This window comes from Notolabrus celidotus, chromosome 18 (genome assembly GCF_009762535.1).
Source record: "Notolabrus celidotus isolate fNotCel1 chromosome 18, fNotCel1.pri, whole genome shotgun sequence".
NCBI classification, from domain to species: Eukaryota; Metazoa; Chordata; class Actinopteri; order Labriformes; family Labridae; genus Notolabrus; species Notolabrus celidotus.
The window spans coordinates 9,829,377-9,845,915 of record NC_048289.1 but is presented as its reverse complement, the minus strand read 5'-3'; the positions used below and the strand labels follow the sequence as shown (position 1 = coordinate 9,845,915).

General features: G+C 39.7%; 1 protein-coding gene across 2 annotated transcripts in view; it reads left to right on the top strand.

Moving 5' to 3' along the window:
• The first annotated feature begins 390 nt into the window (after positions 1-390).
• l3mbtl2 (L3MBTL histone methyl-lysine binding protein 2) overlaps positions 391-16,539 on the top strand; it is a 20,698-nt gene continuing 4,549 nt past the window's right edge. The window contains exons 1-12 of one of the 2 annotated variants that reach the window (XM_034707636.1): positions 391-536; positions 1,911-2,367; positions 2,507-2,594; positions 2,779-2,912; positions 10,012-10,105; positions 10,495-10,574; positions 10,957-11,074; positions 12,244-12,378; positions 14,055-14,143; positions 14,305-14,554; positions 14,832-14,899; positions 16,357-16,461. In XM_034707636.1, the coding sequence (XP_034563527.1) occupies positions 2,023-2,367; positions 2,507-2,594; positions 2,779-2,912; positions 10,012-10,105; positions 10,495-10,574; positions 10,957-11,074; positions 12,244-12,378; positions 14,055-14,143; positions 14,305-14,554; positions 14,832-14,899; positions 16,357-16,461 (1,506 nt within the window). In that variant the 5' untranslated portion in view covers positions 391-536; positions 1,911-2,022. Of the gene's footprint in view, positions 537-1,910; positions 2,368-2,506; positions 2,595-2,778; positions 2,913-7,946; positions 8,479-10,011; positions 10,106-10,494; positions 10,575-10,956; positions 11,075-12,243; positions 12,379-14,054; positions 14,144-14,304; positions 14,555-14,831; positions 14,900-16,356; positions 16,462-16,539 lie in introns of those variants that run through there. The other variant, XM_034707637.1, reaches the window with a different exon arrangement.

Here is a 16,539-nt window from a genome sequence, read left to right as displayed (position 1 = left end):
ACCATACTTTTTTGTCTTTATTTACACTGTAAGTGCAGCTTAGTGATGTAAATAAAGCAAATTGTGTGTTACTCTCATCCAGCTTTTATGTGCATTGAAATGATGGTTGTTTGGTACCTGTGTAATGACAGAAATAATTTAGCCTTAGCTGTTGGCTCATCCCAAACAACCATGCTTTCGATACACATGAAATATGGAGGAGAGGTGCACATACATGACTTTTACCTCATTCTGCTGTACTTATGGTGTCACTAAAGAATATAAATGTATAGTGGCATATGACACCCTCATAGTTGATGTTTGGCATGCCCCATGTCACTAATGCCTTAAAGTGATGAATGATGAATTTACAGATATTCTCCTCCCATACTGCCGAAACCTCAACTCCCAGAATGCCTTGTCCGAGTGACAAGGATGACGTCAAACACCGGAGACCACAGTCGTGTCGGGGGCGCAAATTCAGTTAAAGAACTTGAATATAAATGCTTTTATAGTTGTATGTGACATTTCAAAGCCTGTCTGACGATATATTCTCTGTAAGTATCCTACTTTCTGTAATAACAAATGAATTGCTGCCTTTTAGCTAGAGAAACGTGCTCTTAGCAACATTGTCACCGAGCTAGTATACAGCATAGGTATACAGTAGCATCTGAGCTGTCACTCTGTTTAGACCAGCCTGCTAATAAACCATAAACATACTAGATGTTATAGTGTGCTCATAATAGTCTGCCAGAGAGCAAAACCGATAAATGAGTGTTCACTCTGCGCTTTTTGGGGCTTGAGCCGGAGGTAGCATGAACTTGGTGTTTACACATGTGTCTCTAATGATAGTTTGTAGTTAGACATGTGCCTGTAACTTTTCTTTTTAATAAACATGTTTGGATTGTGAGACTCTGTTGAAGGGCTTGATCATATTTTCCTACGGTGGCCCTGAAGGACAAAACAAATTTACAAAAGATGAAACACTTTTACAAAGTTGAAGACAAATTTACATTTTGGAAAACATTTTTACATTTTATAAAACAAAATATCATCAGCAAAACACTTTTACCAAGGCCGAAACAAATTTACACTTAAGAAAACAGATTTACAAACGGCGGAACACTTTCACCATTTAGCCTGACTCCTTTTAGTCTGACTCCTTTTAGTCTGAGGCTATGTGGTCTGAGGCCGTTTCATCTGAATTCTGACACATGATGAAGGTTTTGCGGAGACGTGATGCTTTTTTATCTGAGGTCTGAGACCTGAGGATGTCCTAATATGTAAACCACGTTGCTCCGTTTAGTTTCTTTCCAATCAAAACAAACTAAATGACCCCTCACTCCATCACTTTCAGATCACTTCCGGTATTTGGTACATTCCCTTTTCGTAAAAATGAAATGTTAACTTGTTTCAAAAATGGTGAAAGTGTTCCATCTTTTGTAAATTTGTTTTCTTAAATGTAAATTTGTTTTGGCCTTGGTAAAAGTGTTTTGCTGATGTATTTTTGTTTTATAAAATGTAAAAATGTTTTCCGATATGTAAATTTGTCTCAAACTTTGCAAAAGTGTTTCAACTTTTGTAAATTTATTTTGTCCTTCAGGGCCACTGTATTTTTCAATCAAGGTTCTCAGCCAATCAATCAGTTCATAATACTTGATCCATATTTGCTCAGGGTTTAATCAGATGTAGTGGAATGATATCATCTTGTTTTGGCTGTAGATGGACGCAAAAATTTACTATATCACTTCACTGTTATGAATTCTGCAAGACTGGTAAATATTGGATTAAGATCTGCATGTATGCGACATAAACTGTCACAGAGCTCTCAGTTGTTATCTCAAGAAAATGTAATGAAATGTCATTTCTTTGTCATAGAAAAAGAAATGTGCCTGCTGGATTTTAAATACAGTTATCACTTTCTTCTACAGGGCTCATGAAAACAACAGCATACATTTACTTAAAAGAAGAAAGGATGTGCTGTCTGTAGATCCTGCTTTGTACTTTGAATCTTTGACCATCCTCTGGTGATCAGCCCAAAGGATGCCTTACCACTGCGTTGCCTATGGATGTGGTAAAACTGCAGACGATGGTGTGACACTGTTTAGATTCCCCAAGGACCAGAAAGAGTTTCTGAAATGGGAAAAGCAGGTTCAGCGAACCCGCAACAATTGGGTGGCCACCCCAAACTCTCACCTCTGCAGTGAGCATTTTGGCAGGGAGTATTTTGAGCCCAAACCAGGGATTCTGAAGCTGAAGCCTGGAGCTGCTCCAACAGTGTTTGTCCGTCCGCACTGTGCCTCCTGCAGTGGAGCAGGCTGCAGAAAGTGCCTGCCTGCTATTCAGCGCCGGAGCATTACAGCTAAACCGACAGAGAGTAACACAAGTGTGAGTAGCATCATATAGAGTTTCTGACATTGTAAGAGCTGAAGACAAGCTGTCCTATTTTTATATGTAAGTAATACATTTGAAGTCATGTTCCCACCTTTCTTTTCCTCTGCAACACCATGAAATGGCACCCTCTCAGTTTGGTGACACAGATGGAGGAGACAAGAGTGAAAACCCAGCAGGACGAGCAGTTATGGGAAGGGAAAAAGACATAGTGGATAAACCAGGTCAGTTTTAAGAGACGAGGAACAAGGTTTCAGCAACTTAATGCTACAGTTTTGTTTGTTCAGTGAGTTCAATTTTAATATTGCAGAAGAAGTTCAAAGGACAGTTGAAACATCTCTTTTCTCCATTGGCTGCCAACAAAGTTTGATGATTTTATTCTAAGTCCGTATGTTTGTCTCTCTTCAGTGGTGTGTGAGATGTGTGGCATCACCGGCCCCTCAAGCACTTTCTTTTCGAGGGCCAAGCGTTTCTGTAGCCTGTCCTGTTCAAGGTCTTATTCATCAAACTCCAAGAAGTCCTCCATACTGGCACGTCTGCAGGTGAGTCAAATATACAATGTTGTTGAGAACAGACATCACCGAGTCACAAGCCTGTTTGCTGCCACATGAAATTTAGAAGTGATGCTGTTCAAGCAGAATTAGATTTTTTACCGTAATGCTTCCCAAAAGCCAAAGTTTGTATTGTTGTATATTTTTGCAGTTCACAGTATGATTGATTGGATTTCTGAATTCTACTAACATTTGCACAGCCTACATCTGTTCCTGCATAAATTCACATCGTCATTGATTTGTTAAGTTAAAAACAGACAGAGATGGGCAGTAAAATCCCTGTCCTGACTACATTAATTCCATTACCTATTTTTTTAGTATTGTGATGAAGAATAATTACCCTTCATTGCCTCACACATTAAATGTGCCATTTTCCCCAAGAATTTCATTTGTGTGTCAGCTTTAGTCAGTTTTGATTATTGTGCATTTTAAAGCTCTGTCAGTGTCAGAGAGTCAGTAGAATCTTTGTGATCCACTTATCCAAAGAGTGACAGCAAAATTGACCAATAGCATGCCACACTATACTGCAGTAGATCAGCTGCATATGTCAATACTTTAGCAGCATGTGGCATGGCCAGTGCTATGCCATCAAGTGGCATGTCCCCTCTGTGGCATGCCATCAGTGTGCCACTATACTTTTTTGTCTTTATTTACACTAAAAGTGCAGCTTAGACTAGCATTTGGTGTGGCATGCCTCCAGCATATAGGCGTGCCATGCCATTGGCCGCTGCTGTATAGACCAAGCGGCAACCTCCGGTCTAAAAATATGAGTCCAATGCGGAAGTGCTAAAAACTGAAGTTCATCGAGGATCCGCTTGAGGCTGGCTCCGGAAGTACTGGAAACCACACACACCAATTCAAAAAAGCCCATCTTTAAGTAGAAATAAACATGTTTACAGCCTGGTACAAAAGACGAGGGTAGTCTGGATAGCACTGTATGAGGGGTGAATTTTTTTCTAATGCTGCAATTTTGAAGATATTTAGATTATGAGACTTCCAATGAGAGGCACAGCTGACTTGGTTGACAGGCAGGAACACTGTAGCTGTTGGCGAGGAGGCTCAAAGCCCGCCTCTTTACGTCACAATCGCTCGACAGCAGCAATATGGCTGCCGCCGATGATTGGCCTCAAAACAGCTCTTCAGAAACAGATGGGTGACGTCACGGATACTACGTCCATATTTTATACAGTCTATGGTATAGACGAGCAGTGACAGGTTGTTCCATCACTTCTGTCCACTGGTCTTAAACCAGCTGGTCTTTATTTTCAAACTCCTTTCTTTCTTCCAGAGGCGGGAAACCAAAGCTGACTCTCACTTCTTTTTTAATTCATGTGTTGTCCTCTTTACTGATAGCACTGCTGCTGCTTTGAGTTTACAGAAGGTAGACTGCTCGACAAAGCTTCTGTACCTCTCTAGTGCAAGAGAAAAGTTTTACATAGCCAGCTCTGAGGGCTGAAGATATTTGCTCTTTTAAGGTTCCTTTATAAGAGTTATCTACTATACATCATAAGCAATGTTTAATTTTGGAACGGAAAAATATGTTTTTTTGATGACAGGTGTAGATGTGAAAGATATAATATGATGACTTTAAATGGATTTGGGCTTCCACTTTTTTAGTGCTGAAAAGCATCAAGATTAAACAGTCTTTGTGATTATGCTGTTCTAAACTATTCCATGTAGAAGGTTGTAAAATTTAAGATGCTACATATCCATAAAAAGGTTTTGTGTGTGCAACTGAAAACCCCCTTAAAGCTGGGGTTGGTAATCAGATTTAGATAAACTTTTTGTTATACTGGTTATAATGATCTTTATGTCCTGATGGCAATCAATACATAATGTGTTCCTAAAAAAGAGTGAAAAAAAGCTGCTATCTACAGCCGGAGTAAACCTGGGAAAACGCCAACCAATCAGCCTTTTTTGGGTCCCAAAATTTTAAACCAATCAAATCCCATCCTGCTGTCCTGCCCGCCTCCTGCGCGTACAATTCCCAGGCGTGTACTCCTCGTCCCATCCCCTGCCTCTGCTTCCCCTGACTCTATTTACTGCCCCTTTCGCTCCACCTCGGGCCCGTCCCCTCTGACACGATGAGGTGCTTTGCTCAGGACTGTAGTCCGGATCAGAGTCTAAAAAGCTCTCACCACGGGGGCTCTGACAAGCAGAAGAATGAATGACATTTAGTAAGTCCTACAGAAAAGGTATATGTATTGTGGCGTCCGTCCGGACCCTGTAGGGATGACGAGCCGATTCGTGAACACGTTGAGTTTTAATAACCGGTCACTGTCGGCCGTGATCACGCCAACCAACAAAGCAACAATCAATGTTTGAATGAATGAAGAACTTCTCCTCTTGTCTCTCCTCTCTCCCGCTCACACACTCTACACCTCTCCTGATGCCTTCACTGACTGTCAACACTGTAGGAATTAAGAACATCTACACAGAACACGTTTAACAAACAGTAGAGCTGTTACAGTATTATATGTGTTATAACTTTTCTCCTGACATCATGACACCAGTACAGCTGGATAATGCTAGCATGACAGTTGTACTAACAGAGTACTAACAATAGCCGTGTTTGTTTGTGTTTTTAACTTCACATGATTTGGTGAGGACCGATTTTGAATCAGTCACGATCATATGATCGCAAATCAGCGGCGCTCGTGCATGTGAGCAGGGCATCGTTTTGGAGGAGCTCCGAAGGGAGGAGGGGAGGGGTTAGACGGAGTCCTGAGGAAATGCTACATTCAATTCATGCTAGTTTTCCGAGACTACTAACCCAGCTTTAAGTTCAAATTCTTAACACCATAATGTGCAGTTATCCCCTTTTATTTTCCCTGAAGGAGCAGGGAAAGGATGGTTAAAAAATCCCACTTCACACTTTCTGTCAGGATTATATGACCTTTGGACTTTATTTTCACTTTAAGTTTTCATTAATCTGCTGATTATAAGCAAATATCTTAAGTATACAGAAAAATGTGACAATCCAATTTTGTTAATCATACATTTCCCGAGGCAAAAAATGATGTTTAGTAACTGAACTGTCCTTCTGATACTTAAATATTATTGATATATTTAGTTGATAACCACATAGAGTAGGGTCAATTAAAACACAGCTGCATTTGGATTTGTGCTTTAAAAGTTCCTCAAAATGAGTCACTTGAGTGGTTAATTCAGCTCGAGTGGTTAATTCAGCTCTGTAGTATTTACACTGAGTGAAACATAAAAATGTAAGACTTTCATGTTATCATGGTTGAATTATCCAGCAAATGTCACACCATGTGAAACTATACACATTGGTAACTTTGAAAAACCGTTTATTCCAATACTTGTTGCTTTTCATCAAGATGGATTGGTGCTGTATTTGTCAAGTGCACACCTTTTGTTATACAGTCTATAGTGCACACCTTTTTTTTATATACAGTCTATGGTGCACACCTGTTGTTTAATACAGTGTATTTCCTGAAATTGTAATTGCGGCCAGAAGGGGGCAGTGTTGCGTTACAAAGCTGTCTGCTCTGAAGGAACAGGAGAAAGAAGAAGACTGCCGCTCCTTATTTAAAAACACTGCCTCACCTAAGGGGCTGAAACATGAAGTATGTTTCATTTGAAAGAGACAAAAACATTGCAGACAGCTTTATACAGTCCATGGGCTGTCAAATTTTACGTCAGACTGTTTGTATATTGAACAAAAACTTAATTAATGCATAGACACTGTGGTGTATGGGCTCAAAATGGTCCACAAATGCTGGTTAGACACATGTTGTGACCCCAATGTTTTTTTACGCCAAGTGTATTTTTCATTTCGAAGACTTAAGTTTGTTTTCAATTAAAACCTTTTTTTAATATTTAAAAATACGAGGTGTGCTAAAATTAGAGCCCAAATGAGTAGGGGCTTCGCCAGGAAATCTTGGACCTCTGAAAAGATATCTCAGTGGGCCCCATCACCACAGCCAACCCTACAAAATATAACATTGCTGCTATAATACTGGTTTATTTGCATTAAACAAAAATATATGCTTAAAACTGTCCTGGTTAACTGACTCAAATCTAATCTCATCATTTCTCTTTTTTTTTTTTCTTTTTTTTTTTATACAATTTCTCCAAGTGTAACTGCACAATATTGACCTTCAGACTGTCCACCTCTTTAAACAAGATTATTTGAAGCAAGTGACTTGTTGAATAATGACAAGGGGGCATTATTTGGTATAATCTAACCTCATGAAGTAAAATAAACTCTAAAAGCCTACAGTTTACTTTCAATCAGATTCAGCCACACTTCATGCTGGGAAAATATGACAATTCCCCACTTTAGGCATGAGACGCGCATTTCACAGAGCGGACACTCCCCTTTTTTCCAGAAAGGAATTCTGAATGTTTGTTTATTTATTCAGACAATTTTAGTTATCTGCTTGCATTTATAACAAAGCAAAACAAAAGCGTAGTAGAAAACGCATTTTATTTCAGGCCCATTAAGGGCCCCCCTGCCCACTTGGGCCCTAGGTAGTCAGTCCCACTTTTCCCCCCACTATGATGCCCTTGCATGAGTCCTGGAGTCATTATAACAGAGGTCTAGGGCCTCTACAGTTGCGCGGAATAGAGCGGTGAACAATATATTTATAATATAAAAGACTCACGGAGGCTGAGCTTCCAGTTCAGGTGTTTTATTCTGAGAAGACTGTGGTATCTGAGGGAGATACAAATAAACAATTTACAATAACTACGATAGGAATGAGATAGCTCACATTAACATGGGAAAAACACTGCACACATAACTATACTGTTACCAAACACATAATTAAGCTGGAAGGACTCCACAAACAAGCTCACAGCACAACAATAACATACAGTCATATGGCTTTATACGTTATTGCCACTTGTTTTTGACAAGCCCCAGTACTTAAATTAATAAATAACAAAATCCAAACATTGTCGTATAATTTCTTTGTAACCAAACTAGATTTTTTTGTTATACTTGTTATTTGGGGGGTCTATGGGTTTTCTACAGTAGATGGAGCAACTGGTAAGAGGACCGGAAGTAAAGTTCTGCACTACTTCGAATGGGGCCAGGAGCAAACACGTGTTTTAGTCCACTATGAAGTGCCGGTCATGTTTACTAACAGTTATGGCGTATTCTCATTTTAGAACATTTCACTGGCGTTACATCGTGTTTAGATAGCCCCCATCTTTCTTAACTCTACGACTTTTATCGCGCACTATATCACGCCGCGGATAACCTCTGTGGTTCACAAAGTGCTGCCGCGAGATCTCACTGAAAGTTTATCCAATTTTTTCCAAGATGGTCCGTCCTTGTGTTTTTCCGGGCTGTTCAAACAAAGCCACTGCCTGGTCTCCGTACATATTTCACCGCATTCCGCTGAACAATATAAGCCTTAGAAATCTGTGGCTCATCACCCTGAAAATAGACCCCAGTACACCCCGAGCTACACTGAAGGAGCTCCGCGTCTGCAGTGATCATTTTTCTGACGATGATTATCTAACACCACAGCGAAATCAGAGAGACAGTCATGCGATCATATCCACTGCAACACCCAAACAAAAGGTAAGACGAAGTGAGGTAGCTTCTAATCAGTGGTGGACAAAGTACACAGCTTCATTACTTAAGTCAAAGTATAGATCCTCCAGGTCAAATATTACTCCAATACAAGAGAAAGTTGCTCTGTCAGATTATTACTTGATTTAAAGTACTGAAGCGCTTGCTTTTAAAAATACTTAATTATTTAAAGTATTTCTTAAAAAATCTAAAAACTTTTTATTTTCACAATACATAAGTGCAGTCAAGAATACATAGGAGCACATTCTGTTACATTATATTTATTTAGAAACCATTACTTGAAATCTCTCAAAACTATACCATGGAATGAAAACAGAAACTAAGTTACTCCAAGCACAGACAACTTCGTTTGAAATGTTCATCTGGAATGAAACAAATGTTACATAGCTCAACACACTTTCTCAGGTGGACAGTGAATGTTTGTATGTTTGGGCAGAGTGGGAAACAGGAAGAACATTTCATACGACTCGTATCATTCTTCATTTCAAAAAGAGTAAAAGTAATAAGTATCCCCAAAAAATAATACTAAGTAAAGTACAAATACTCAAAAAATGTACTTAAGTACAGTACTCAAGTAAATTTACTTTGTTACAGTCCACCTGCTTCTAATAAATTAAACTGCTTAGCAACTGTTACTATTAAAACAGCTGCAATATTTATCTTGTAATTTAAATTTGGGAAGAGACTTTCATTAGAAGAATTTGTCCATGCATAAGAACACAGATTTAAATACTCGGACAATGCCTTGGAAACATCAGCTCAAATACACCATATCAGAATATAAGATTAGTAGTTTTTCTAAAAAAAAATAATAAAAAAAAAAATTGACTGCTGCGTGTCAAAGAAAAAAGCCTCTTGCACTCATTAATTAATACTAGGCTATAATAAGAAATCATGTTTTATCTTTGTCCTTCTCAGCATCAAGCACAAAGTCATGCATCGTGCGTTAAATGTGGTACTCAATATGCTTCCCATATTTAGTGAATTGTATGCAGTTTTCTTTGTTGTATTTAGGTTATCATCACGTTTCTGTTTCGTTTTTTTTATTTCTTTTTTAATAATTTGATACAAGGATTGTTCACTTTTAGATTAGTTTCTATTTATGGTAGACACACAGACTATTCTCTCTCTCTCTTAACAGGTCATTTCAGCCTAATACTAGTTCAGTTTAAGGTCTCTGCTTGTTAAAGTGGAGTTAAACTTGTCGCTTTTTTCTCTGGTCTCTGTACTTAGAATAGTAAGAGGCTCTAGCCTAAGATAACTGGTGGTTTAATTGGCTCAATATCAATTAAACAGGCTCAGAACTTATACTTTGATAAAATGTAGTGCTAAAGGAAAGGATTGCAGGATACACAGAATTTCAAAGTATAGAAAAGCTTTCCTTGGGCCTTTTTTTTTTAATGGAACTATATTAAACCTGTCCCCTGCTGCCTCCATCTCCATAGAGGGGATGCAAACCAGGATGATAGAAGAACATATAGTTAATAATTAAACTTTCTTTCTGTCCCCGCCTCTCTCCAGGGAAGACCCCCTTCAAAAAAAGCCACTGTGTTGCACAAGGTAAACAAGACGCCTGCAACCCTTGCAGCACCTGCAGCCCAGTTAGTAGTAGATGGTAAGAGCACCAAACACACACACACACACACACACACACACACACACACACACACCACACACACACACACACACACACACACACACACCACACACACTGATGCGCAGGGGATCCAGATCACAGTATTGCTGTAAACCATCAGATGTCATACAGGTATTTGAAGCAATGGAGGAGCACTTTGATGACAGTGTGAGCTCTATTATGTCCCAATGTACATTTTCTGTTGATACTACATAGTAGAAACTTGACCATCTATTTTCAGGTCATGTATTAAACTGTCTTCACTGGTATTTGGTGTCTGTTTGGGGATGTGACAGTGGCTGTAAACATGTACATATACTCAAACATTAAAAATAATCATGAACTCCTCATTTCTTTCTGGTCTGTAGCGTCTGCTGCATATTTTGAGTGGGGCGCCTATTTGGACAAGGAAACGTCTCTGGCTGCATCAGTGTCCTGCTTCAGACATGTGAGTCCACCTCAGTCCTATAAAGATGTAGACTTGTAAACACAGAGTTGTTTTTAAGTTTAAATATTTACTCAGGCAGGAAGTAGAGGCTTACATTTGAAAATAGTGTGATGGGTTGTATAAAATATAAAATATAAAATATAAAAAAACTGAAGAAGTAAAAATTATGGACACAGATCTATGCTGTGTTTTGGGATGTATTCTGGAAAAATGTTTCCATCCTGTGAATAAAAGCCAGCACTTGCAGAGCCAATCAGGTAAACACAAACCAAACTCAAAGATTTGGTGGGAGTAACTATCAATAAAACGTGAACTTTGAGCTCATGAAACATGTCATAGTGATGTCTCATATCTAAGGAAACATGTGACCTTTCACCTGCAGGCCCCGATGTGTGACCAGTGGGATGACATCCATGTAGGGATGAAGGTGGAGGTCCTGAACACAAATGCAGTCCTGCCCAGTAAAGTCTACTGGATCGCAACTGTCATCCAGGTTGCAGGTGAGTACATCTGGGTTTGTTGATTTGAACCAGCACACTGTTTATTTATCAGTAGTATGATCACAAGTCTGACCAGATATGTATTTTCTTTTTCCTAAACAATCTTAACCGTGCCCTGTGGAGAGTTTTGGAACTCTTGTAGACTGCTTTTTTAATTTTTTAGTCAAGGTTTTTTTATTGTTTTTTTTTAACAATTATACAAAGACAAGTTAATAAAAACTTTAATGACAAAAAAAAAACAATTATACAAAGACAAACATAAACATAAATGATTTCTCATTTTTGGAAGAATGAGCCCCCCCCTCCATGTTCCAACAGAGCCCCTTTCCCAATGTACCCTACTTAGTAAAAGAAGAAATCAAAATAAATCGTGAGAAGACAAAATAGAATAAATTAATAAATTAAATAAACAAGATACATATATGTATGCATACATATACACACACAAATATATTCACATATACACATGTACACATATAACAACAATATATAAATAAATAGATAAATAAAGAAGTACATAAATAAATAAGAGGTTACCTGGAATGTTGTTGGGTCATCAGCTCTAACTTATTATATCCCGAGCGTCCATTTTTCCTATATACGCCAAGAAAGGTTGTCAGATGTCATAACATTCTGGGCATTGCCTCTTGTGGTGTATCGTATTTTCTCAAATGTCAAATGATGAAATTATCATTTATCCATGATTCAAAAGTTGGAGGATATTTCTCTCTCCATTTATACGGTATCTGTTGACGTGCCAGAAGAGAGCCAAAAGTCTTGCAGACTGTTTTGACTGAGCAGTCCTCATTTTGTTAATATTATGAAGGACAGTGTGCACAAACAATTGAAGATGTACAGTCCTGTCAGTGGCTCCCATTATCCCACTGGCCTAGGGGTGACAGTAATACACCAAGATATGCTGCAGAGCATCATAAACCAAAGCTTAGACAAAAACAAATATTAATCAGTACCCAGAAGTACTGTCGGGAAACAGTATTTAAACCAATGTACTGTAACTGTCCCACATGATGGCATGATGAGTGAAATAATTAATATTCACAATCCTATATCTGCTCTGAAGTTATACAGTAATGTCGGCCTGATATTTAAGCAATGCAATAACATCAAATTAACTCCACTCTTGCTTTCCTCTCCTGTTTGATCGCCAGGTTACAAAGCACTGCTGAGGTACGAGGGCTTTGAACATGACAGCAGCCGGGACTTTTGGTGTAGCCTCGTTTCAGGAGAGCTGAAGCCGATTGGATGGTGTGCCATGACAAGCAAGCTGCTGGTGCCTCCAAAAGGTGAGGATTTACAATGAAACTTAAAAACCTGACCTGTATGATCATAGTCATACACAAAGTCAAAACACAGACAGACAGATTTAAGTGTATCATACACTGATCAGCAACAACATGATGACCACCTGCCCAATAATGTGTAGGCCTCCTTCTCGTCAGGTCAGGGCCAGAACAGCCTTGATCTAATGTGCCACGGACTCCAGTAGACCTCTGAAGCTGTGCTGTGGTATCTGGCACTAAGATGTCAGCAGCAGATCTCTTAAGACCTGTACAATGCAAGTGGGGTCTCCATGTATTGGACTTTGTTGTCCAGCTCACCCCACAGACAGACTGAGGTCTGTTAAATTTGGAACCAAGTCAGCACTGTCGTCTCCCACCAGGCCACCTTCTTCCTTTGCTCTGCGGTCCAGTTCAGATGTTTTTTGTGTCTGCAGTCTGCAGCTTCACAGCCCCATACATTACAAACTGTGATGCTCTCTATCACAGTATCAGAAACCGCATTAACTTAAGTAGTGATTGGAGTTCCAGTAGCTCCTCTGTTGGATCGGCTATCTTTGCAACCAGTGCTCGTAAATGAGGCTTGGCTACTCTTGAGCCTATAGTCAGTTCACCTGTTTTTCCTTCCTTGGACTGCTTCTCGGTAGATACTGACCTCTGCAGACTAGGAACACCCCATAAGAGCTGCAGTTAGGAGACCCTGTCATCTAGCCACCGCTATTTGACCCTTTTCAAAGTGGCTCAAATCTCTCCGCTTGCCCCTTTTTCGGTTTTGAAGACAAAGTGTTCACTTGCCGCCTCACATGTCCCACCCCCTGACTGGTGCCGTTGTAAAGAGATAATCAATGATATTCACTTTGCCTGTCAGGAGTAGGGTTGCAAAATTCCTGGAATTTTCAAAGTTGGAAACTTTCCATGGGAATTAACGGGAATTTATGAGAATAAACGAGAATAAACAGGAATAAACCAGGAATTTTCTATATTGAAGGTTGGCTCTTAATAGGGAACTTAAATATAGTTGAGGAAATGTATTTAGCATAATCTGGACTAAAACAACCAGATTTCATGCAAGTACAGTTGAATATCTATGCTATTCCTCAATCACATGCACATAGCACACTGCTTACTGCAGGGCTATTGAGACCACTCCACCTACATGCACTGTGCATTCCTCCATCACATGCACAGATGATTTCTAGAATCCTGCAGAGGCTAGGCTTGAGAAGTTTGAGGGAAGATGCTTTTTTATTTGCATGTTGAATGGGACTTAGTTGGAGGGAGAAAGGCTCTTTTCATTTAACATTTTGAATGGGACTTTGCTGGGATTGATTCTACTTACAAATGAATCTGTTTTAATTGTATTATTTTGGATGGATGTCTGCTTATAACAAAACAAATGTTTATGCTTGGATATGATACCTTTCCATTACATTACCCGTAATTCATAAAGTTTCCAATTTGGAATATTTCCCAAATTCCTCAGCTTAACTTCCCATGGAAAGTTACCGGAATCTTTCCAGAAATTTACCGAAAATGTTCCACCCCATTGCAACCCTAGTCAGGGGTGATAATGTTTTGTCTGATCAGTGTAATGTATCAGTGGATGTATTTATATATGTTGAAAATGGTCTGATGGTGGTGTAATGGGATATGTTGTGACCTGATTAATTGTGGGTCTACAGATGTGAAGACGAACATCTCAGATTGGAAGGGTTACCTGATGAAGAAGCTGGTGGGAGCTGAAACTTTACCTGTTGACTTCAGCCTAAAGGTAGATCTGGATGCTGCTTCAGAATAATGCATCTCACAGATGCTGATTATGTTTAATCATTCAGGAAAATCAAACTACTTCTAGTTAAATTCATTATGTATTTCACTTGTGTAAGATAAAATGATGAATGTAAATCCTGTTCACCGCTGTCTTCCTCCCAGCTTGCAGAGAGTGTTAAGAGCTCCTTCAAAGTCACCATGCAGGTGGAGGTGGTGGACCCCAAACACGTCAGTCGGACTCGCGTGGCCCTCATCGACACCATCGTTGGTGGCCGACTGCGGCTTGTGTACGCAGACCAAAGCGACGCCCCATATGAAAATATGACGCTCGACTTCTGGTGTCACATGTGGAGTCCACTCATGCACCCGATAGGCTGGTCCCGCAGAGTGGGTCATGACATCAAAGCACCAGGTAGGTCCAGGATTTAATCCTATACACATGATTGGTAGTGTGTTTAGTGTTTGTGTTGAGACTGACAACACACCTATCCACCTTCATGTATTAAAGGGTTGTAAAAATCACAGGCAGTGATTAAAACACACAGGAATTGATCTGTGTTTCTCTGATTTAGTCACTATCTGTAGCTTTTGGACAGAAAGAGATGTTTGCCTTATGGATGAATACTTGGAAATGAAACACATCTCATTCAAACAAGGCAAATTGAAAAAGTGCTTCTTTCTGATTACAGTTAACAGCGTGGAAGCTGCTGCCAGTACGAGGGGACACAATGAAAGTATGACCCTGCTCTTTAAAAAGGTGAGGACGGTTTCAAATCCAATGAAATGAAAAAACAAAAGTAGCTTAAATTTGCCATCAGCTGCTTTGGGTTTTAAGCCTTTTTCTTTTTACTTATAAGCAAGTTTGCTACTATCAGCCTCATCATTTAGGGCACTGCTGTAGAAATGATTAGAAAGTAAGTGGGATTAATTGTAAGCTTGTTCGTCCCAGTGGCTCACTTTTTGCTAGTTGTCAGTCCCAAAAAACGCCTTTCTCCAAACATGAGAATTTTTCAAGAGTTTTCCAAGAGGGTAAAAAGCACCTCTTTCTCTTTGCCTCTTACGCCTCTTTGACAGACATCTTTTCAAGTCAGCAGGCTACTGGGAGACTATGACCACAACATTTCACCTGTCATCTCTACATATATTTCAGCGTATCACAGTGCAGTTCATCATTCACTTCAGTTGACAACACAAGAACCTTTTGAAACCATAGACATATAAAGAGTAGACGCCGCATTGGCTGCTGGGGTGCAAGAAATACGTCCGCCTTCTTGGTCCGGTCATACTACCCATGATCCTATCTGTAAACGTAAACTGAAGCAGCAGAGACTTCAAGACACCAGACCACTGTGCGGCAAAATACCTATCATACATCACATATATCACGTATCAGAATATTCTATTACTGTTAAGCCCACTATGAAAATTAAAATACACCGAACCATATCCTGTATCATACCTACATGTATGACGTTTGCAGAAAAAAAACCTGCATAAAAATCAGTTTAGTATTTAGCGAGTTATGATTGATTAAATGCGCTGACACTTAATTGCGCCTGCCAAACAGATTACACTGAGTGGAGCGGGTTACCGGACCAAAATGGCGGCCCCATGGCTCGTCAGCACCAATAGGTAGTAGCGGTCGATGCAGCGTCTACTCTTTGTAGAGTTTGTGTTTATGTCTATGTTTGAAACACCCATGCGTCCTTGACTCTGATTGTGAGGTAAAAAAAGAAAGGTTCTGATTGGCAGTCACTGGCCTTAGTGGGCCAGCGATGAGACAGTGAACCTGCCCTGCATAAACGTAATGTTTATGACCCAGGTCACACCTGGGGTATATTAGAAACTCTTGTGTTGGGTGAGTAGAGACAATGTTTTTGTCTGGTGGCTATGAAAGACAGCTACAACAGGTTTGTGTAACGCTTTAAGATAACAGCTTTTACCTTAATTAAAGGTTTACCTCTGCAGGGAACCTTTCTGTAAGTCTGTCAGAAAGACAGCTAAGTTATTGGGGAAGTGCTTTGATGTTATGCAGTACATTCGAGTAGGAAATAAAAGATCCTCTGTCTGCTAAAAGGTGAACAGTTTGGTGTCCCAAAATACTACAGACTTTTTTCTATTGAGGTACTGATACCCCTCAATGATTTCCACATTCATGTTCATTGCTGCACCATCATAACCCTGCTCTCTTCCAACTCTCTGTGCGTTCTGCAGCCCAGGTTTGTCTACATGGACGGATGTTACTACGAGGAGGGAATGAAGCTGGAGGCCATCGATCCCCTAAATCTGGGAAGCATCTCTGTGGCCACTGTGCACAAGGTAAGTCAGCTGTTTGGTCTGTCTGAGGACGAGTTAAAATGTGTTCAGACCATAGGAGAAGAGCATATTCATGATGTG